Below are 17,261 nucleotides of genomic sequence, written 5' to 3' on the forward strand. Positions count from 1 at the left end.
TCGGCGCCGGCGTCGTCATCATTGTCGTGTACTATGTCCTGCTGTTCATCATTCTCACAACTTACCTCCGTCTGTACTACCAAGTCATCTTCAATCCGGATTACATCCCTCTCGGGGAGCAGTGCGCAGCGAACCAGAATGAAGCGAGAGGATCAGACGGTCGTCAGCGGAAGAAAGGTCGGAGGACAACACGGGCAGGAAGGCCGCAGGATGGCCCTCGAGAGAAGAACAGTCTGAACTCGTCGAGAGATGTCGAGGGTGGAAGAGATCAAATCGGCGGAAAGGCATTTCCCCTGGATCCAGCTGGCCTGGAGAGCTTCTACATGAAGGAGGTTTTCGTCTGTCAGGAAGACGGGAGGCCCCCATACTGCTCCAAGTGCTGTCAGTTCAAGACTGATCGGGCGCACCACTGCCGTGATGTGGATCGATGCGTACGGAGATTAGATCATTTTTGTCCTTGGTGCGGTCCCAATTGGCGATGCTGCCGGTCAAATATGGGCTGACTGTGTTCAGGGTGGGCGGCGTTGTTTCGGAATCATCACATAAGTTTTTTATTCAGTTCGTTTTCTATACCGCAATATTCTGCGGTTTCAATCTCGTTGTGCTCTCGATATTCACGGCTGAGCTTCGTCAGGTGCGTGCAGTCGCAGCCCTTTTTACGTGGTGTTCAAGGTGCTCATCTGACCTAAATTGTGTTGCAGAGAGGCCACGTGAATGCACATTGGCTTGTCGCGTTGGGGCTGTAAGTGGACGGCAAAACCACCTGGTCAGTCTCCATGCTGATTGAAAATAGGAGCTGTATCTTCTTTCTTTTCTCTGCCGGGATGACAGGGACTTCACTTCATCTTGCCGCAACCAACACCACGACGATCGAGAACATTACTCGCAAAACCAAAGTGTGGACTCTGGCCATCCACATAAACCGTCCCAGCAACACCGAGTGGGCCCGAGTATTCCCAACCGTAACCTATCCATCGCGGCCAATCTCTACCCCAGTAGACTCATCCGACCAAGACTCTCCCAAGCAAGAAGACAGCCGCACTTTCGCGATCCTCCGGACGCAACCGGGGGAGAATCCATTTGACCTCGGCAGCCCGCTGAAAAACCTGCAACAGGTCATGGGCTACACGGTTTGGGACTGGCTTCTCCCGCTCAAGCCCAGTCCGTGTGTCGATCACAGCAGTCCCGAAAGTGCCTATGCGATGGGGCCTGTGGTGCAGCGATTGAAGCGCGAAGCCGGGCTGATAGACAGTACGGCAGAGCCGTCCGAGCCTGGGAAATCTGATCGTCGTCGCCACCACCGTCGTCGTCGTAATCGCCAATCCAACCATCGTCATCGTCCAGAGGTGTCTGATGCATCAACTCCATCAGGGCCATCTGAGCAGGATGAGTCTCAGCAGCAGCCTGCGGGACCCGATCGGGAAGGTGACTCTAATCAGTAGTCAAAGCTCGAACGATAGACGAGAGGGTTAGAAAAAAAACGCTCTTATTTCATTAATTAAAAGTTGCCAGTACACAATAACTCCCCAGTTCCGCGATGACAGTTGTCGTACTGTACATACATAATTACATGCATCGATTAATTACATGCATACATGCATACATACATAGACACACGGATTTATTTTATCCATTCGTCATCCTAGAACACATCTCACTCATTGAACCAACAACAGTGACTTTGCACGAGAATCGAAGCAATGGCGCTTACTCCGGATGTGTTCATGGGCCAATATACTCGGGATGTCTATATAGACGGTGACGACTGACGACGGGTTTGGATATTCTATTTCGTTTGCAGACGTCTGTCCAGACGTATTGTCTGCATTGCATTACTACACTACATTGCATTACATTGCATTACACTCCAAACAAAAGGGGAAAGAAAAAATATGTGTACTTGGTAATAATAATGTCTATAACTAATCTATATCTAATTCTTCTGTCAAATCCTATATTAGACCCGAAAAAAAAACGAAGATGGATAGATGGATAGATCGAATTGACAAACAAGGAAAAACAAAAAAAAGAACACAAGAACGACAATGCTATCTATCTATCTATCTAAGCTGGGGGGTATATAGGTAAATAATAATAGGAAAGGAAGAAAGCATAGAAGAACAGACACTGTAGGTGCTATGCTACATTGTAAGCGAGGAAGAAAGGGGGGAAATGCATGAACAAGGAAGTGGAATTATTATTCAAGATGAAGAAATGAAGTCCGAAATGCAAATGAAAAAAGAAAAAAAAGGAAGATCGCAAGGAAACGAGGAGGAGTGAGGGTTTCCTTTTTGTCTTGTCTTGTCTTGTCTTGTCTTGTCTTGTCTTGTCTCTTTCTTTCCGATATTATACTGATCTTTTCTGCCTCCTGGTCCTGTCATGAGACAGACAGGCAGACAGCCCCGTCATGTCGCACAATTTCTTCAAGTGAGTGGAATTGAATTGAATTGCCGGGGTATACTTGTCTCTGTCGATCAGAGTAGCAACACTAAGCTGCCTGACAATAGCTGCAGAACATGTGCCCACATTCGAAGCACATCTCTGGGCAGTACGCAGGGTTGTTGAGCAAGCCGCATTGGCAGCAGTTCCAAAACACTGTCGCCCCTGGTCGAGTGAAGGGGTGTCGTTGTTGGCTGCTGAAAGTAGTGACGTACTGTGCGTCTAGCGGTGTCGCAGAGCTGCTGCTGCGGTCGTGGGAAGCAGAGCGATGATGATGCAACAGGGACATTTGTTGAGAGAAATGGCTGAGGCCTGCTTGCTGGCAGCAGCCGACATTTTCATGACCGCAGATAGGACAGCGAGGAGCGATGGCAACGACGTTTGTGCTACCACAGTTGCAGCAAATGTAGATGTCTCCTCGCTGTCTAATGGCCATTTTTCTTGACTCAATTGTTTTTGATGAAGCCAGACAAGAGGTTCAAAGAGGATTCAGTTTAGCGAAGAATGATTATGATGATTATGGGCAAATTTCAAGAAATGCTTGCTTCTTCGAAGGACAGATACAGTTGATTCAATTCAATGAAACGAAGGGAATAGTCGAAGATTCTCGACCCTTTTATATCCCTTATATCCCATTCATGCTCCGGTCACAGCGACCGGTGTTGGTTTATAAAGATGCAATTGCTTTGCATTGTCATCTCCGGTTTCACAAATACCCTCAGAGATATATGGTGGAGACATGCTGGGTGCAAACCCCTTGGCCGGGCATCGAGTGCCCGATACTGGGACTGTAAACATCAATTGATTCCTGGAACTATTAGCAACAGTCAAAAATAGGACCAAAAAAACAGCACAGCTCAATACTTCCGCATCCTCGTTTGGCAATATCATCATCATCCATATCTTGTTCACGGAGAAAGCCGTAAAATGAACAGCTCTTGCAGGCTCAGTAATCTCCTTCTTGAACTCAGGCGATTCACCCAAAAGACCGGAAACGCATCTCAATGCCAAAGCTTCAATTGAAGGCCTTTGGGTGAAGCGGATGAACAAGAATGTGCCTCCTGTGGCTGTGCATCCCCGGGTTAGATGCCATCACCGCGGTGAAAGTTAGATTGCACCCGCAACACCAATATCAGTCTTGAGAATCGCAGGGAAAACGTACCTCAAAAAGCAGTGTCGACTACTCGATGATGTGATAGCCCGCCAGGGGAGCAATATTTTCCCTTCAGATCAGCACACATCGAGCAATGCCAATATCAAGGTCAATCGGGACCAGGAGCTGAGGAACATTCTGTGCAATCCTTTCTGACTATATCAACCCGCATTCTGCCGCCGGTACACTCATGGATCCAAGGTTCACATTGGCAATGTCCGACGTGTATACCAGCGCCTTGGGGCACTGCACCCAGCTCCCTGTCCTGAGGTACTTGGGCACAGGTCCCACTTGAGGCCATGCCCGGTAGAGAGTTCGTACAACGCTGGGGAATACATGTACTAGACGCCGAAGCGCCCCAGTGATGCTGACTCTGTGTACTCCCGTGCCGATCAGTCGGTAGGGCGTCAAGTAACAAGAGGACCTTTTCATTGGTACCTCAAGTATGGTTGACTTATGCTTTCCGTTAAGTTTTCATGAAATAAGCAGGGCGCGCCACGTGCCCAGGTTGAGGCTCTTTGACCGTATCCACGTTTCAGCTAGACCAGGGCACACGGCAACATGACTGGACAATTGGCATGGCAAATGACGTAGTCTGCAAAAAAAAAAAAGAGGGAGAGAGAGATAACAGTAACAGTTTCTGGCAGGAACCGGCATTGTTCACTTTCCAGTTCCATAGTAAATCCATCTAGTAGAGAGTTGGAAGGTGAGCAGGGTTCCCTTGGGTTTTCAGAACCGGATGCGGTGCAGGTTGGGGCGACGACACAACGGCCCCAAACTATACAGTTGCCCTGTTCTTGGCCGGGCGACATATGATTATTATTCTGCTTCAATCAAGATCGAGCTGATATTGACGTGTTTGCCGATCCGAACTTATGATTACCGGCAGACTCCACCTCAGGAGGAACCTTGATGCACGAACTCGAGTTTCAGAAAGCAACCTGAAACTCTTGATCTGCTGTTTCATGTTTAACTGACCAAATAGCGGTTCGCGTGCTACTGCAAAGTGATTCGGAGTCGGTGGCGTAGCGTAGATGCCCAACTTACACGGCGTTTCCCAGGCGTGGATTTTGCGATCGCGGAAACGCTACTGGCTGGCACGATGCACACGCCACCTGGAGAGTCCCCAGCTGTCGAGTCTGATGCCACGTCTGCGCCTGAACAGCTAATAGCTGGCATACTGTTCGCTGGATACAGTTAAGGCTGTAAACGTTGTGAACGTGTCAGAAGTGCCCATATGCATGAGTGAATCTTGTTCGCAGTGCAACGACATGGTAGCAATATATAAAGTGTAGGAGAATCCCAGCGATCTTCGCAACAGCCAGGAGCCTTGTGTATCGAACCTCTGGAACAGAATCTTCCCAGCGTTGATCCCGGACACCAGACGGATTGAAGCCGTGGATTGGGCATACCCGAACCGTGGAAAAGATCTCGGAAGCCCTTGTTCGGAGCCAAGGAAAGGACGCCACCAAGATCACCCGGATCCATGGCCAGCTTTCTCCGCACGGCCCAAGCACAGGAAACATGCAATGGATCATTTGACTTGCTAACGTGTCTGAACTGACGACACAGCCAGGCAGCTTGCCGACAGCTGAGGTCGGCAAAACTAGCTGATCTCGCACCTGCCATCAACTCTCATTATCCATTGGATCTTTTTCTGTGACGTCGTCCATTTGCGCCCCAGGAGCTTTGGATATGGACCGTCTTGTGGCAGCAATCACCGTTTCAGACATAGTGGCATGCCAACGGCCGAACTAATTCCTAGTTTCAACACCGCTGGCCTCAGGATCGGTGCCATCACCATTAACATCATCTCCGGCGGTAACCATTCTGGAAGCGGTGACTGCAGCCCAACCGGTGGGGTTCTTCAGTGTCACCAGCACCCTAGCCTGGCTTTTCTTCTCGTCCCCGACGGAATTGCCCTGGAATTCTTGCCTGTCAGGTTGATTGAGAGTTAACTGAGACGGGACTGGCCCACCTGGCGTGAGGCTCTTCGCTGCGTTGCACGGCGCCTTCCTGCATAAGCACCCCTCCCCACCGCTGGAACTTTGCGTCACTCGACAGAGCGTTCATCCCTGCTGGCAGGGAAAAATAAAAGAAAGGCAATCAGGCGTCAGGCGGAATCCATGAAGGCCATATAGCCATTCTCTCCTGGATTTATCCTGCAGTGAACCCCCAAGGCCACCTCGCGCTGTCTGCCATTTCCTGGCAAGGCAGTCAGTCCAACCGGTTGGGCGGGGAAGTCGCCAGCGACAGCCCATCTGCTCGCCCATCGCTCCTTCCCTTCGCGCGCGCCCGATTCGGCCCCGTTCCTTCCCTCTTCGCCTTTCTCTCTTAGGCAGGCGCTTCCCCCGTTTTCCATCGCTGCTTCCTAGCGTCTGCTTCGTGTCGCTTTGCCTCTGGCCCGCTGGCGATTTCGTGCTTCTCTCGCTGCTGTTGGGAGGGGCCTGGTCCTTGGAATCAGCTATTGATCGCGCCTCCAAAATGAGCCATTCGGGCAAGTATCGCTCCTCTTCTCCCGGGGGCAGACGCATCGTGGACCCCATGCGCGCGTCCACGGGGACGGTAACCCTTGGTTCCTCCGGCGATATCTACAATTCCCCCACAAGCTATTATGGATATGATGGATATCTCTCTACCCAAGTTGCAGAGAGGGTCTCGGACTACAGGAGCGGCTACGAGCCTCGCCGCATGCCCGACCGCAAGCTCGAAGCGCAGCCCATCTCCTCAGTGACCTACAGAGATGCCAGCCAGTCCACGAAGCTGAGGACGGAATACGCCATCCGCCCACGGCCGAGATCTTCCACCGTCGACTCCAATCGGTACTCTCTAAGTCTAGTCATACCTACGTCCAAGAGTCGCCAACCGCCCGTCATCACTTCTGCCTACGAAAGATCTACGAGTCCTCTCCGGCCGCGATCTGCATATGGGCGGGAGGACGCCGAGCGCTATATCACACCAGCGTCCTCAATCGCGGGTCGGAACCATCGACGCATATACAGTTCCGAATACAGGAGTGACGCTGCTCGGTCAGATAGAGCGCGCCGGGACCGGAGTGTCTACCGAGTCTATCGACCAAGCGGCGTGTCAGCGTATTCCGACTCCAGGAAACGGGATGACTCGGATTATTATGACGCCTACTCGTATACCAGCCCAAGAGACCTGTTCGAGAAAGACTCGGCCGTGCGTAGCTCGCAGCGGGGCACTTATCGGACAGGGCGCCCCTTGAGCATGACGGGTGCGGAGGCATATCTCGGGCAAAGTTCCCATAGGAAGGATTCCCGGTCCCAAGGTCCACCGCCCTCCCAAAGGGGTTTCGATAGAATCGTCGAGGACAGGTTGCGCCGTCGGAGCCGTAGCCGCGCTGACAGTGACGCCAGTCGTGATCCGTCCGGCTCTCGTCGATTGTCATGGCAACGTACCCCGGTATCTCTTCACCAGGATCGAGACGATGCGTATCTGTCCTACCCTGACGACCTTAAGGAATCCCGCCGCCATCGTCGTCGCCATTATGATGAGGGATCCCTCAGTCGACGCCATCGAGACCATCGTGACTCCCGCAGGCACACCACGGATGACCTACTTGAGCCCGTTCTGGGAGGACTGGCTACTCTGGGCTTGGCCAGCGGATACTCCGAAGATGCTGATCCTGACCGCCCGTCACGGCGCGAACGAAACAGGTCTCGGGGGCCGGATCGCGGCCGTGAGCGCGAAAGTGAAAGCGATTCTGAGTCTCGAGATTATAGAGATGGAGGCGCCCAGAGCAAGGGCAAAGGACTGACTGCGGACGAGGTCGAATACCGCCGCCGGCGCCGGAGAGAGCGATCAAGACTGCGTGATCACAGCGACTCGTATGAGTCTTCCAGCTCAGAGGAGGAGCTGCGGAAGAAGCGGCGTGAGAAGGCGTCTCGAAAACAGTATGATTCCGAGAGCTCCGACAGCGATCCCGACCAGCGGTCCCGTGAGGATGCTGACAAGCCAAAGCGTCAGCGCAAAGATGATATTCCTGCCGACGCGGGCAAGCGATCTCCTGATGAAGATGCTAAGGATCGCGCTGCTCGGAAGCCGGCGGCGGTCGAACCAACTCAACCAGCCCCTACCAAGGAGCCAGAAGCTCCGCCTAAAGGGATTCTGAAGCCACCTCGCGATAAGTTTCCCGAAGACGAGAATCCCATCAGAGAGGGAGTGGCGCCCCCCAAGGACGCCCAGAAGAAAGGAATTCCTCCTGGAGCACGATGGACGAAAATCGATCGCCGACTGGTCAACCCGGCGGCTCTTGAAGCAGGGCACGAGCGGTTCGAAGAACGGCCGGAGTATGTCATCGTTTTGCGGGTGTTGACCAAGGAAGAAATCCAAGCCTACGCTGTCAAAACGCAGGAAATCAGAGGTGAGTGTGGAATTGTGGTGGTCGGAGAGCACATTGACTCACTGTGTTGTCAGATGCCCGCTATCGAGCCATGCGAGAAGAGCGCCGCAGGCGTCGCGAAGAGCGACGTCGCAACGGTGAAAACGATTCTTCGTCCAGCGACGATGAGGATGACGATGATGATACACCTTTGGCGATCGAAGCACCTCCGGAGAAGTCGAAGTAGGTGGCCAACAGAACCTTCGAAGGGCGAATGATGATGTGAGTGTGTTCATTATGTTACAATTTCGGGTCTTTCAATTGTTTTAAATGTGTTGTATCAGTACTTTTGTTGAAATCTCTGCATATGTTACGACCGGACATGACAGTGATCTTTTTATTTTGCATGACTGAAAGTTATCACGTTGATGATGAGATGTCACCATTGTTATACGTGTACTGACTAGTCTGTAATTTCATTTGTATTGAAATACGTCTTGTACGTCTAGTTCATGCTATACGAGGTCTAGAATATCAGAGCGAGTACGTGTAGCGAGTACGTGTAGCCCATTTCGAGGTCAGATCTGGGCAAAAGAGTAGAAGCTTACATATAAACCGGCACTATAAGCTGTCGTAATGTTTCTAAGTAGTGGTGAAACAGGACTCACAAGCCTTCTTTTACGATTTACTAACTCGCAGCTGTGGAATGCACCGTAAAAGGATATCAAGCCTAGGAACCTTCCGACTGCCCAAAGTCAGAGTTTCCAACAACGGCAAGTCGAACCTCGATCCATCCACATACCGAAGCATCGATATTTGGACCAGTGCAGCGTATACCTTAGCCCCAGGAACAGAACAAAATTTCCGACTGATTGCAGGTAGTAGTGGTAGTAGTAGTATTTCTGTCCAGTCCGAACTGCAATCAGTCAGTCAATTAATCAATCAATCAACCCTCTAATTATCCCTCTCGCAAGTACAATGTACGTACTGTATACAATACATACAAGTTCAAGTCCAGCCTTTTTGCGTGAGATAATTAATATCACGTTGGGACCTGAAATGAAGTAAAAGTTGCTTGCTTGCTTGCTTGCTTGATTGATTGATTGATAAATTGTGTGTTTCACAGGATGTTGAGTTGTGTTTCTTTGCTTGAACTTGTGATTTCTCGAACTTGTATGTATGTACATATGTATGTACTGTACAATACCTCGACCTCGACTGTTGAGTGAGTGAGTGATTGACTGCCTACACAGCCATCTGTCTTGATTATCGGCAAGTAAAAATATCGAGAAACAATGCAATTCCTACAAAGTAAAGAACCCCGATAGTGGACAATTTCTCGTTATTGGAAATAGTAACTCTAACTCGCTTAGTGTGCGCACATGCAGATAAATGAATCCCTGCACCACGCACAGAACAAGGCCATGGTTCAAGGCTCAATCTTCGTGTGTCTGCTATAGCTATAGCTATGGCGACTGCGTCGACCGGGTTCCAGGTTCCGCAAGGTGTCCAGGACCAGGGCGTGGTGCTGTATGTACAGTATGCTTGCGACACGTGTGAGAACTCTCCAACTGACTTGGATATGGATCTAGGGGTTGTTTAGGTATGTTCCTGGAAAGATAGTGCGTTACTTTGTCTTGCTCCATGTGTCGAGAATATCAGTATCGGACATTTGTGCTTGCGAGTACGCCTACAGTATAACTGTATGTACTGTATATATGTACGTATATTCATCACTGATTGAATAGTTATTGACAATATAATTTCCTATCACACCACATGGCTAGCTAATAATCCATGACCCTTCTTCGTATAACTGACTGACTGACTCCAAGGCTTATCAAGCAGCAGCATCATAATCACCACCGCGGCACCGCCACCCCTGCAACCACAAACCACATACATACAGTACCGAATAAACAAGATCCATCACCATTGGACCCAACGCATTTACCTACATACTAACGTCTTGTACTGTACATGCATACATTAGTGCACTCACCCCTCATCAAACAGCTTCTACAGCAAATCCTAGCAACAATACTGCAGACTACAGAGTATTACCCGTATTACTTACGTAGCTAACACCGGGGAAGCGGGATGGCTTGCCTAGTAAGTAAGTAGTTAAGTAGTTAAGTAGTAGGCATGCTGCATCGCATCCATTCGTTCGTTAATACTCATTATTCAGTTTCTTCTTTTCTTCTTTTTTCGCTTATGGCGAATGATTAAATTAATTGCTCAGTCAGCCTACCTACCTGCTGATGGATGTACTGTTCTTGCTTTATGTTGTGTAACCACCGCCACCCACGGTCAGCTCAGCAAGTTGTGACTGTGACTGTGACTGGCACTGTTTGAGAGAGCTATTTTCTTTTTTTTTCTTTCAAAAGAAAGAAGAAAAGGCCCCATCGTTTTATTCGATTATTAATTGACTGATTACTATTGGATGCATACATACATACTCTATTAAACAGTGGAATGTATGACTCTTCTCTTCTCCACTCCACTCATTTGCAGAGTCCTCAGCTGAGAAAGTGAGAGTGAGAGTGAGAGAGTGATTGGCCGCCTCGTTGAGTGAGTTTTTCAGCCTCGTACTCCGTCTGACTGACTGACTGGCTGGCTGACTGCATATTAGCCCCTAAAGCTGAAGAGAAGAGAAGAGAAAAAAGTTCCTCCTCTTCTTTCTTTTTTCTTCTCTGATTAATAATTGGCTCTTCTTGCTCTAGCCCTGAGCTGAGTACTAAATAATAATTTCCATACATCTACTGCATATAATATACAGAGTTTGGGAAATATTCCGAGATAATTAATTAACAGTAAATAAATATAGTTCTCGGGGGGGTTTTTTTTTATCGAGGATTGAAATTATGTTTTTTCTTTTGTTTCCCCCCTTCTTTCTAAGAGAATGAAGTATGAAATACTTTTTTTTAAACGTTACTTAAGATAAATAAATGTCTGTAGATATATATTACCCCGTACATACACACTACATAAGTATATATGTATGTACATAGTCACTAAATGAATATTTTAACAATATATCAATACCTACCAAGTGGAACAGACATGAAGAATGATACACCCTGATTATCATCATTAACACTGATAGGTCGAAGCAACTATACAGAGTAGAGAATGCATCACACCCTAACATCAAGCACAACACACTATTGGCGTATGTATGTACTCCGTATAATATACATCTGACTGACCTCTGTGGAACAGTAATCCTCACATGTGAGTGAGTGAGAACCCGTCACTGTGACTGTGACGGAAGATCTCCGGGCTGGACTGCGGCCTGCCTGACTCGTGGGATCCCCTCCAAGGCCATGTGGCTGACTCGCAGGGCGCGCGTCGCAGACGCAGAATTCATGGAATTGCCTTGGATTTGGTCATGCCATCCCAGTCCAGTCCAGCACTGTAGTGGACCAGTGATTACTGTATTTATTTACCCAGTATTAGAACAGATTTACTGTAAACGAACTTGCTTTCTTTCTTGATTGATTATTGCCATTTTGCATTTGCAGAAGAACTCACAATAATTATTATTAATTCTACCGAACTCTTTTTTTGTTTTCGATCGATCGATCGATCCCGACCGACCGAGTCTGGGCCGGACACAGATTTACCTAAAGCTACGCGACGTATCACAAAAGTCTCCCTGATTCTGCAAGTTACATTAATTAATTAATTGATTGATTGCATTAGATTAGATTACTTAACCGTTTTTATTTACTTCGTAACTACTCTGTATGGATCAATCAATCAATGAGAATCCTTCCAAGGTTCCGAGCTTTTCCTCCCAATCAATCGTCAATCAATCAATACGGAGTATTAATGAATGAATGCACTTTGCAATGTGAAGGAAAATTTGTTTTTTTTTTTGTCTAGAGGGTAGAAAAAGCAAAGCAAGTCATCTTTGCTGCTGTTTTGGGAATAGTTGCTGGACTATAGGAAAAAGAAAAGAGAGCCCTAACGTTGACCAATATGTACGGAGTACTCTAGGTAGATAGCTGTTATTCTTCTGTTGCTGCGTTGTGCAAGCCTGGCTGGCTGGCTGAGGATCCATTGGCTGACGACATGGCTCTTCTGATTACCTTAGGTAGGGCTCGGAATGCTCTGTCCATCCACATCCATGACTGTATGCACAGGATTTAATTACCCGAAAGCGCGTTGCGTACGAAGAAGTACTCCGTACGCCGTCCTCCGTCCTCCGTACCTAGCTAGAATCTCGCTACGGAAGCTGCCGACACGAGCAGATAGATATCTACCTCGGTATAAAGTATAAACGGATCGCCTAGATTCTATCCGGAGTTTGCTATCCGCGAATCTGGCGATCAGACCGGCAAAGCGTGGATCGCCAGCGAAAAAACAAAAAAAAAAGCAAGCTCAACGGCTGTCGCACTGCACCGTCTTTGGCGTTCCGGGGATCCCCTAGAGTCTAGAGAGCTAAGGTAATTAGCTACTCCAGCCGTCAGTGGGCTTGGGCGTGGGCTTGGACAAGGCCATCGGTTGGCATGTGCTCGACCCAACGCCGGAAAGCCACGAGATGGGAGCGAACGAACGAACGAATGAACGGACGAACGAAATAATAAACTCAACAAGAAGAAAAAAAAAACCCCAATTTTTGAAGTCTTCTTCTGCGGGCCGTCGGGGAATGTTCTTTATCGAGACAAGATCCGCCTCGTGAGATGAAATCAAGTCAATTGTAGAGAAGGAAATTGCATAGCATAGCATTGCACTGCATTGCATCAAGCGATACTAGACCATACTCCGACGACGGAGGCAGGTCTACGCAGTCTGGCCAGAGGCGATCGTCACCCGGGGGTGGGCCGCAAGAGTTCGCTCGCCGTGCCCAACAGGCCCTTATTTGATCCAACAGGGATTCGATTCAACCTTTTCCGAGCGCCCAGCCGGAGTCGCGCAGGAACAAGGTGACGGAAAGTCCAGGGTTTTGTTGATCCTCTCAGGGGTGGGCTCGGAACGGCTGCCGCATGATCCATCTTGCTGTCAGACAGTCAGCCAGGTTGATGTTGCCGTGCTTCAACTGCAGAATCAATCTAATAGTATGTACAGTACATACGATAATTGGATGACGACTCTGCCAACTGTAAACACTGTCAACTGTCAGAAAAGCACTCTCGAGTGGATGCTCTGCTCGTCGAATGATACAGTACCTGTCCGTAGACGCGGTGGGGCAGATCGATGATTATTAGCCCACGGCGGTACACGGGGAGCGCGGAACAGTAGCCCTCAGGCAGCCGCCAGCCAATGGTGACGGTTCCCCGGGGTTGCATGTACGCAGCCACGGACCGCGGGCCAATGGGGCGGCGGGATGAAGTAACCTCCGGCCGGACCAGGCAGGAGGCACTCCGGAAGGGACCCGCCAGTCCACTCGCCGGGAGGGTTGCCGCAGCCGGAAATTGGCCCCTCCACCCCCCGTCAGGTGGATCCGGCTGGATGAAATTCCGGAGGCGCAAAGGGCTAGCCCCCTTCGGGCAGCTCCCCTCGGGCTGCAGCCTGCAGGGCTTCTGTCTGGTCCCGTCGGAGCACCGGATCGTGGCATGTTCTCGGTCGGGTACGCGCATTGTGCACATTCAGCGCAATCGATATTGTTACTTGATGATGATGATCGTATAAGCATTACAAATGCAGGCAGTCGCGACGATCTCTGCTGCCGAAATCAATTAATTGATGAATGGATAATAATGGTCCTGTTATGTTACCTTCGATTACTGTCCGCTGCGGCGCAGCAGTCTCTTTCTTCTGTGTTTGGCCATTCACAATTCTTATTGAATGCAACGGCTCCAGCCCGGGCTAAGCTCCTTGGGGCCGTTGGCTGGCGGATGCCTGGCAGCCTGGCAGCCTGCACCGTCCTAGTGGCCGCTCGCCATGTCGCTTCCAGCTCGGTCGTCGACCGCCCCCGCTGATTGGGCTGAGCGCGTCACCTGGGCTGGTGCGGGGCTGAGCATCCTCGCTCTCTCTTTTTCCCTTTTTCTGCTCTTCTGGCTAATTGCGGCCAGAACGAGCTCGATGGCGATCGATCAGCCGCTCAGCGTTCTCGCGGATGGGCTGGGGTTACACAGAGGGGACGAGCTGGCCGAGATGGGCGCCGTTAGACTGTTTCGAGTTTATTTTCCAATCTGCCCGGGGGCTTCGGGAGGTGGGCTTGTCCTGTGGGCGCTGTCCACTGGCGTTCAGGGGCCCTTTGACCGGAATGGAGCGAGCCTGAGGGACGTTCTGGAGTCTGGCCATCTGCGCAGGCTGTTGGGCTCAATCTGGGCAATAAGATGGAATGAATCACTCTCAATTAATGCCCTGAGCTGGGAAAATCTCGGGCGGCCAAGTGGAGGCGCCATGGCGGGCCAGGGCGTGCCCTTAACGCACGTTCGGGGCTCGTGGGGCGCCCATGAAACCAAGGCTGACAGCAGCAGCAGCCAGATCGCCTGTCCGGGCTGGTTTACTTTAGATAGCTGCTCCCCTACCGAGGCCTTCCATTCGCGGCCAGCTGGCCTTTGTAGGTTCGCCGCCGGAGGGCCACGGCAACCTAAGGTAGCTCACGATGGATGATCTGAGAAGGGAAACATTGCTCATGTCGTATTGTCAACTGTTGGTTTGTTTCAGAGGTGGGTTCGCGATCGCAACAGCCACTACAATACTGGCCGAACTCGTCAGACCTAAAGGCTACCAGGCTCCTCAATTCCCAAAAGATGGTGAACGAGCTGATGATGCCAGTGGCGCGCCAGGCGTCCAACATGCAGCTGTTTTTCAACCTCGAGCAGGCTGAACAGCATGTCCTCAATTCTTGGTTCTTTCGATAAGAGTCCCCTCCGCGACGGTTCGAGCCGGTTTCTGAAGGGAATTGACGACGATTCTCGATGTATAGACGCATCGTTTTATGGTGCATGCATGACAGACAACGAAAACGAAGGCAATCTGTCTTCTATAGGCTGGTGAGGAAGACCCTGAGCAAGGGGGACAGGGTCAATCAATGCACCTTGTTCAAACCCATGCCCTGTGCATGGCCGGCAGCGGCAGATGTGATGGATTCTTCGTCAGACGCCACATCCATCAGATCGAGCCGGCACAATGCCTAGGTACGGAGTCCTCGGTACTCCATATTCCCATAAGGGACTTGGCATCACATCTCGCATAATAGTAACAAGATGGTAGCGACAGACGAACCGCCTCAACGTGACCTGTGCGTCCGCCGTCCTGCCTAACACAGTTGGTACCGTGCCCTCTAAGCTCAAAGGAGAATTGCTCCGGAACCCACTGCAGTACGTCAACCTCCTCCGTCCACTGTCAATAATCCTCCGCGAAAACGAGCACGAGATCAGGCTTCGGAAGATCATCGCCACAAGTGTTCGAGGGCCCTTTTTCTTTTCTTTTTCTTTAACCCTAATGGACCAAACCACAAACCCCCCCCCCTCCCCCCCTCCCATCCAGCGCAGAAACGGCCCGCTGTCAACAACGTTTTTCGGTTCCCTGGTTTGTAAGCAGCTCTGTCGAATAGCGTCAAGCGTGGGATTCTATTAATACTATTTACTGATTGCTTTGCTTCCTGCTTTGTTCTCCGGCTAGCTTATCAGGTTAGCCCGTAGGCCATTCCCTCCTTTGTTTATACCTGGGTCGCTTATTGCTCCTGTATTGCGATCCTGATTATTATCGTCGTATCGACTCATCCGAGCTGGTCCGTCTTCGGTTCCAGCTGGCCCTCTTCTCTTTGCCGTTCTGTTCTTTTTTTGCGAGCGTCTCGACTCTTGTCCACGGCCAGGGGGTGGGCTCCTTTTCCACGCACCGTCTGCTGCACGCCTGCTGCACATCATCTCTATCTGGCGTCTAATAGCAATAGTCAGTTATTTCCAGCTCAGCTTCTTCCAATCTCGGCTCTTGCCTGCGCGTTGGCACCTGCTGCTGCCAGCCTCGACTGCTCTCTCTTGTTCTCCCCCGTGCTGCATCCTGCATCTGGCCATCCATCAACCATCCCATACAGTATTATTATTTATTATTATCTTCGGACACTACTCGTGCCGCTAAATTTACCACTCGCCAACCCCTCGTATCCCCACCCTTCTGTAACTACTGCTGCAGTCCTCCGGACTGCTGCTGCTACCTCCTGCTGCGACTGCTGTTGCTAATCAGCGCGTGTCTTTTTTCTCGCCGTTGTTACTGCACCCCGGTCGTCCTCGGTTTTCCCCCCCCCCCCCCCCCTCGTGTCGCTCGTTCGTGCTCTTCGCCCACCATTCCGCATCTGGACGGTGCTGGGCTCTCCCGAACTGGCTGTCTGCCTTTTTTTTTTTGGCTGTCCGTCCAACTAATAACTACCCTGGACCATCCACCTTGGACAATGAAGTTGGCACTGGCATCGATCCGTCCTGACTTCACGCCCTAAAACCGCCTTTTCCCCCCTCCCCCCTCTCCCCGAGGTGCCACCCCCATGCCTGGCTCCCGCCCGTCTCACCCTATCGGTTGTGGAAGCCTCCTGGTCTGGCCAGTGCTACTGCCGGTGCTTGCTGCTCCTCGCTACCCGGACGCCAGCCCAAAGCTACCGATTGATGCCGCTTCTGGACTATCAACGCATTCTGCAGCTCTGATCGCATCGCGGTACCAGCAGGCACGCAACTTCTTCACATTGCCCATTGTCATTCGAGGGAAGTGCCCTTCAGGACCATCGCGGTCCAGCCATGACCACCATGGTCCAAACCGACCTTGGGCCTCCTCCTCCTGCATCAAAGTACAAGGCCGATGCGACTGACGATCCGGTGAGTGATGCGCTTTTCGTTTGTTCTCTTGTCTTGTCTTTTCTTGTCTTGTCTTGTCTAGACCCTGCAGTCGTTCAGTCTGTCCGCCTCTGCAGACCCGGCGAGCAACAACAATAAAGACCCCGACTGACTCGCTCGACGCACATGTAATTCCTTGTCCTGCCCTTGTTGTCCTTGCTGTTTGCACGTTTCCTTGCCTGTGCTGTTCCTGTCAGAACCCCGTCTGCCGGTTTGCCTTTCAATGTGGCTGAGCCGTTCATCTGTGGCCATCCGTTGTTGGGCGCGCGTGACTCGCGTTGATCCTGCTCTACCCTTGCCACCGCTTTCGCAAACGGCTTGAACGAAACAATCCTGTCGAGCTGATTGCGATTCCGACCTGCCAAGTCCCCATTGACCCATTACCTTCTCTTGACCTCTTGTCTCGCTCCCTGGGCGGCTCCAAGGATCGTTCTGTATCTTCAATCTATATCTGTGGATACCCGATCCTGTTGTGTTGGAGAGCATTTCCCAGCTCCACCCCACAGTTGCTGTGTCCGTGTGAATTTGTTGTCAGTATGCCCCT

General features: G+C 50.7%; 5 protein-coding genes across 5 annotated transcripts; 2 read left to right on the forward strand and 3 right to left on the reverse strand.

The window, feature by feature from the left end:
- Positions 1-478: 478 nt before the first annotated feature.
- Positions 479-1,442, forward strand: T310_2571 (uncharacterized protein; the record flags this gene model as incomplete). The annotated part of the gene is made up of 3 exons (XM_013474556.1): positions 479-634; positions 702-742; positions 794-1,442. The coding sequence occupies 3 exons, from the start codon at positions 479-481 to the stop codon at positions 1,440-1,442; spliced, it is 846 nt and encodes a 281-aa protein (XP_013330010.1).
- Positions 1,443-2,346: 904 nt separating this feature from the next.
- On the reverse strand, positions 2,347-2,875 carry T310_2572 (uncharacterized protein; the record flags this gene model as incomplete). Its single annotated transcript, XM_013474557.1, has 2 exons — positions 2,347-2,467; positions 2,655-2,875. 2 exons carry the CDS (start codon positions 2,873-2,875, stop codon positions 2,347-2,349), a joined length of 342 nt encoding a protein of 113 aa, XP_013330011.1.
- Positions 2,876-6,076: 3,201 nt separating this feature from the next.
- On the forward strand, positions 6,077-8,184 carry T310_2573 (uncharacterized protein; the record flags this gene model as incomplete). Its single annotated transcript, XM_013474558.1, has 2 exons — positions 6,077-7,979; positions 8,033-8,184. 2 exons carry the CDS (start codon positions 6,077-6,079, stop codon positions 8,182-8,184), a joined length of 2,055 nt encoding a protein of 684 aa, XP_013330012.1.
- A 229-nt stretch (positions 8,185-8,413) lies between these two features.
- On the reverse strand, positions 8,414-11,448 carry T310_2574 (uncharacterized protein; the record flags this gene model as incomplete). Its single annotated transcript, XM_013474559.1, has 16 exons — positions 8,414-8,452; positions 8,546-8,682; positions 8,740-8,853; positions 8,926-9,107; positions 9,145-9,182; positions 9,246-9,525; positions 9,569-9,627; positions 9,841-9,891; positions 9,926-9,980; positions 10,015-10,046; positions 10,193-10,216; positions 10,246-10,297; positions 10,530-10,674; positions 10,987-11,053; positions 11,147-11,315; positions 11,408-11,448. The coding sequence occupies 16 exons, from the start codon at positions 11,446-11,448 to the stop codon at positions 8,414-8,416; spliced, it is 1,485 nt and encodes a 494-aa protein (XP_013330013.1).
- Positions 11,449-16,460: 5,012 nt separating this feature from the next.
- On the reverse strand, positions 16,461-17,203 carry T310_2575 (uncharacterized protein; the record flags this gene model as incomplete). The annotated part of the gene is made up of 2 exons (XM_013474560.1): positions 16,461-16,763; positions 16,844-17,203. 2 exons carry the CDS (start codon positions 17,201-17,203, stop codon positions 16,461-16,463), a joined length of 663 nt encoding a protein of 220 aa, XP_013330014.1.
- Between the last annotated feature and the right edge of the window lie 58 nt (positions 17,204-17,261).

The sequence above is a fragment of the Rasamsonia emersonii genome, assembly GCF_000968595.1.
Source record: "Rasamsonia emersonii CBS 393.64 chromosome Unknown ctg1118621760032, whole genome shotgun sequence".
Taxonomy (NCBI): Eukaryota; Fungi; Ascomycota; class Eurotiomycetes; order Eurotiales; family Trichocomaceae; genus Rasamsonia; species Rasamsonia emersonii.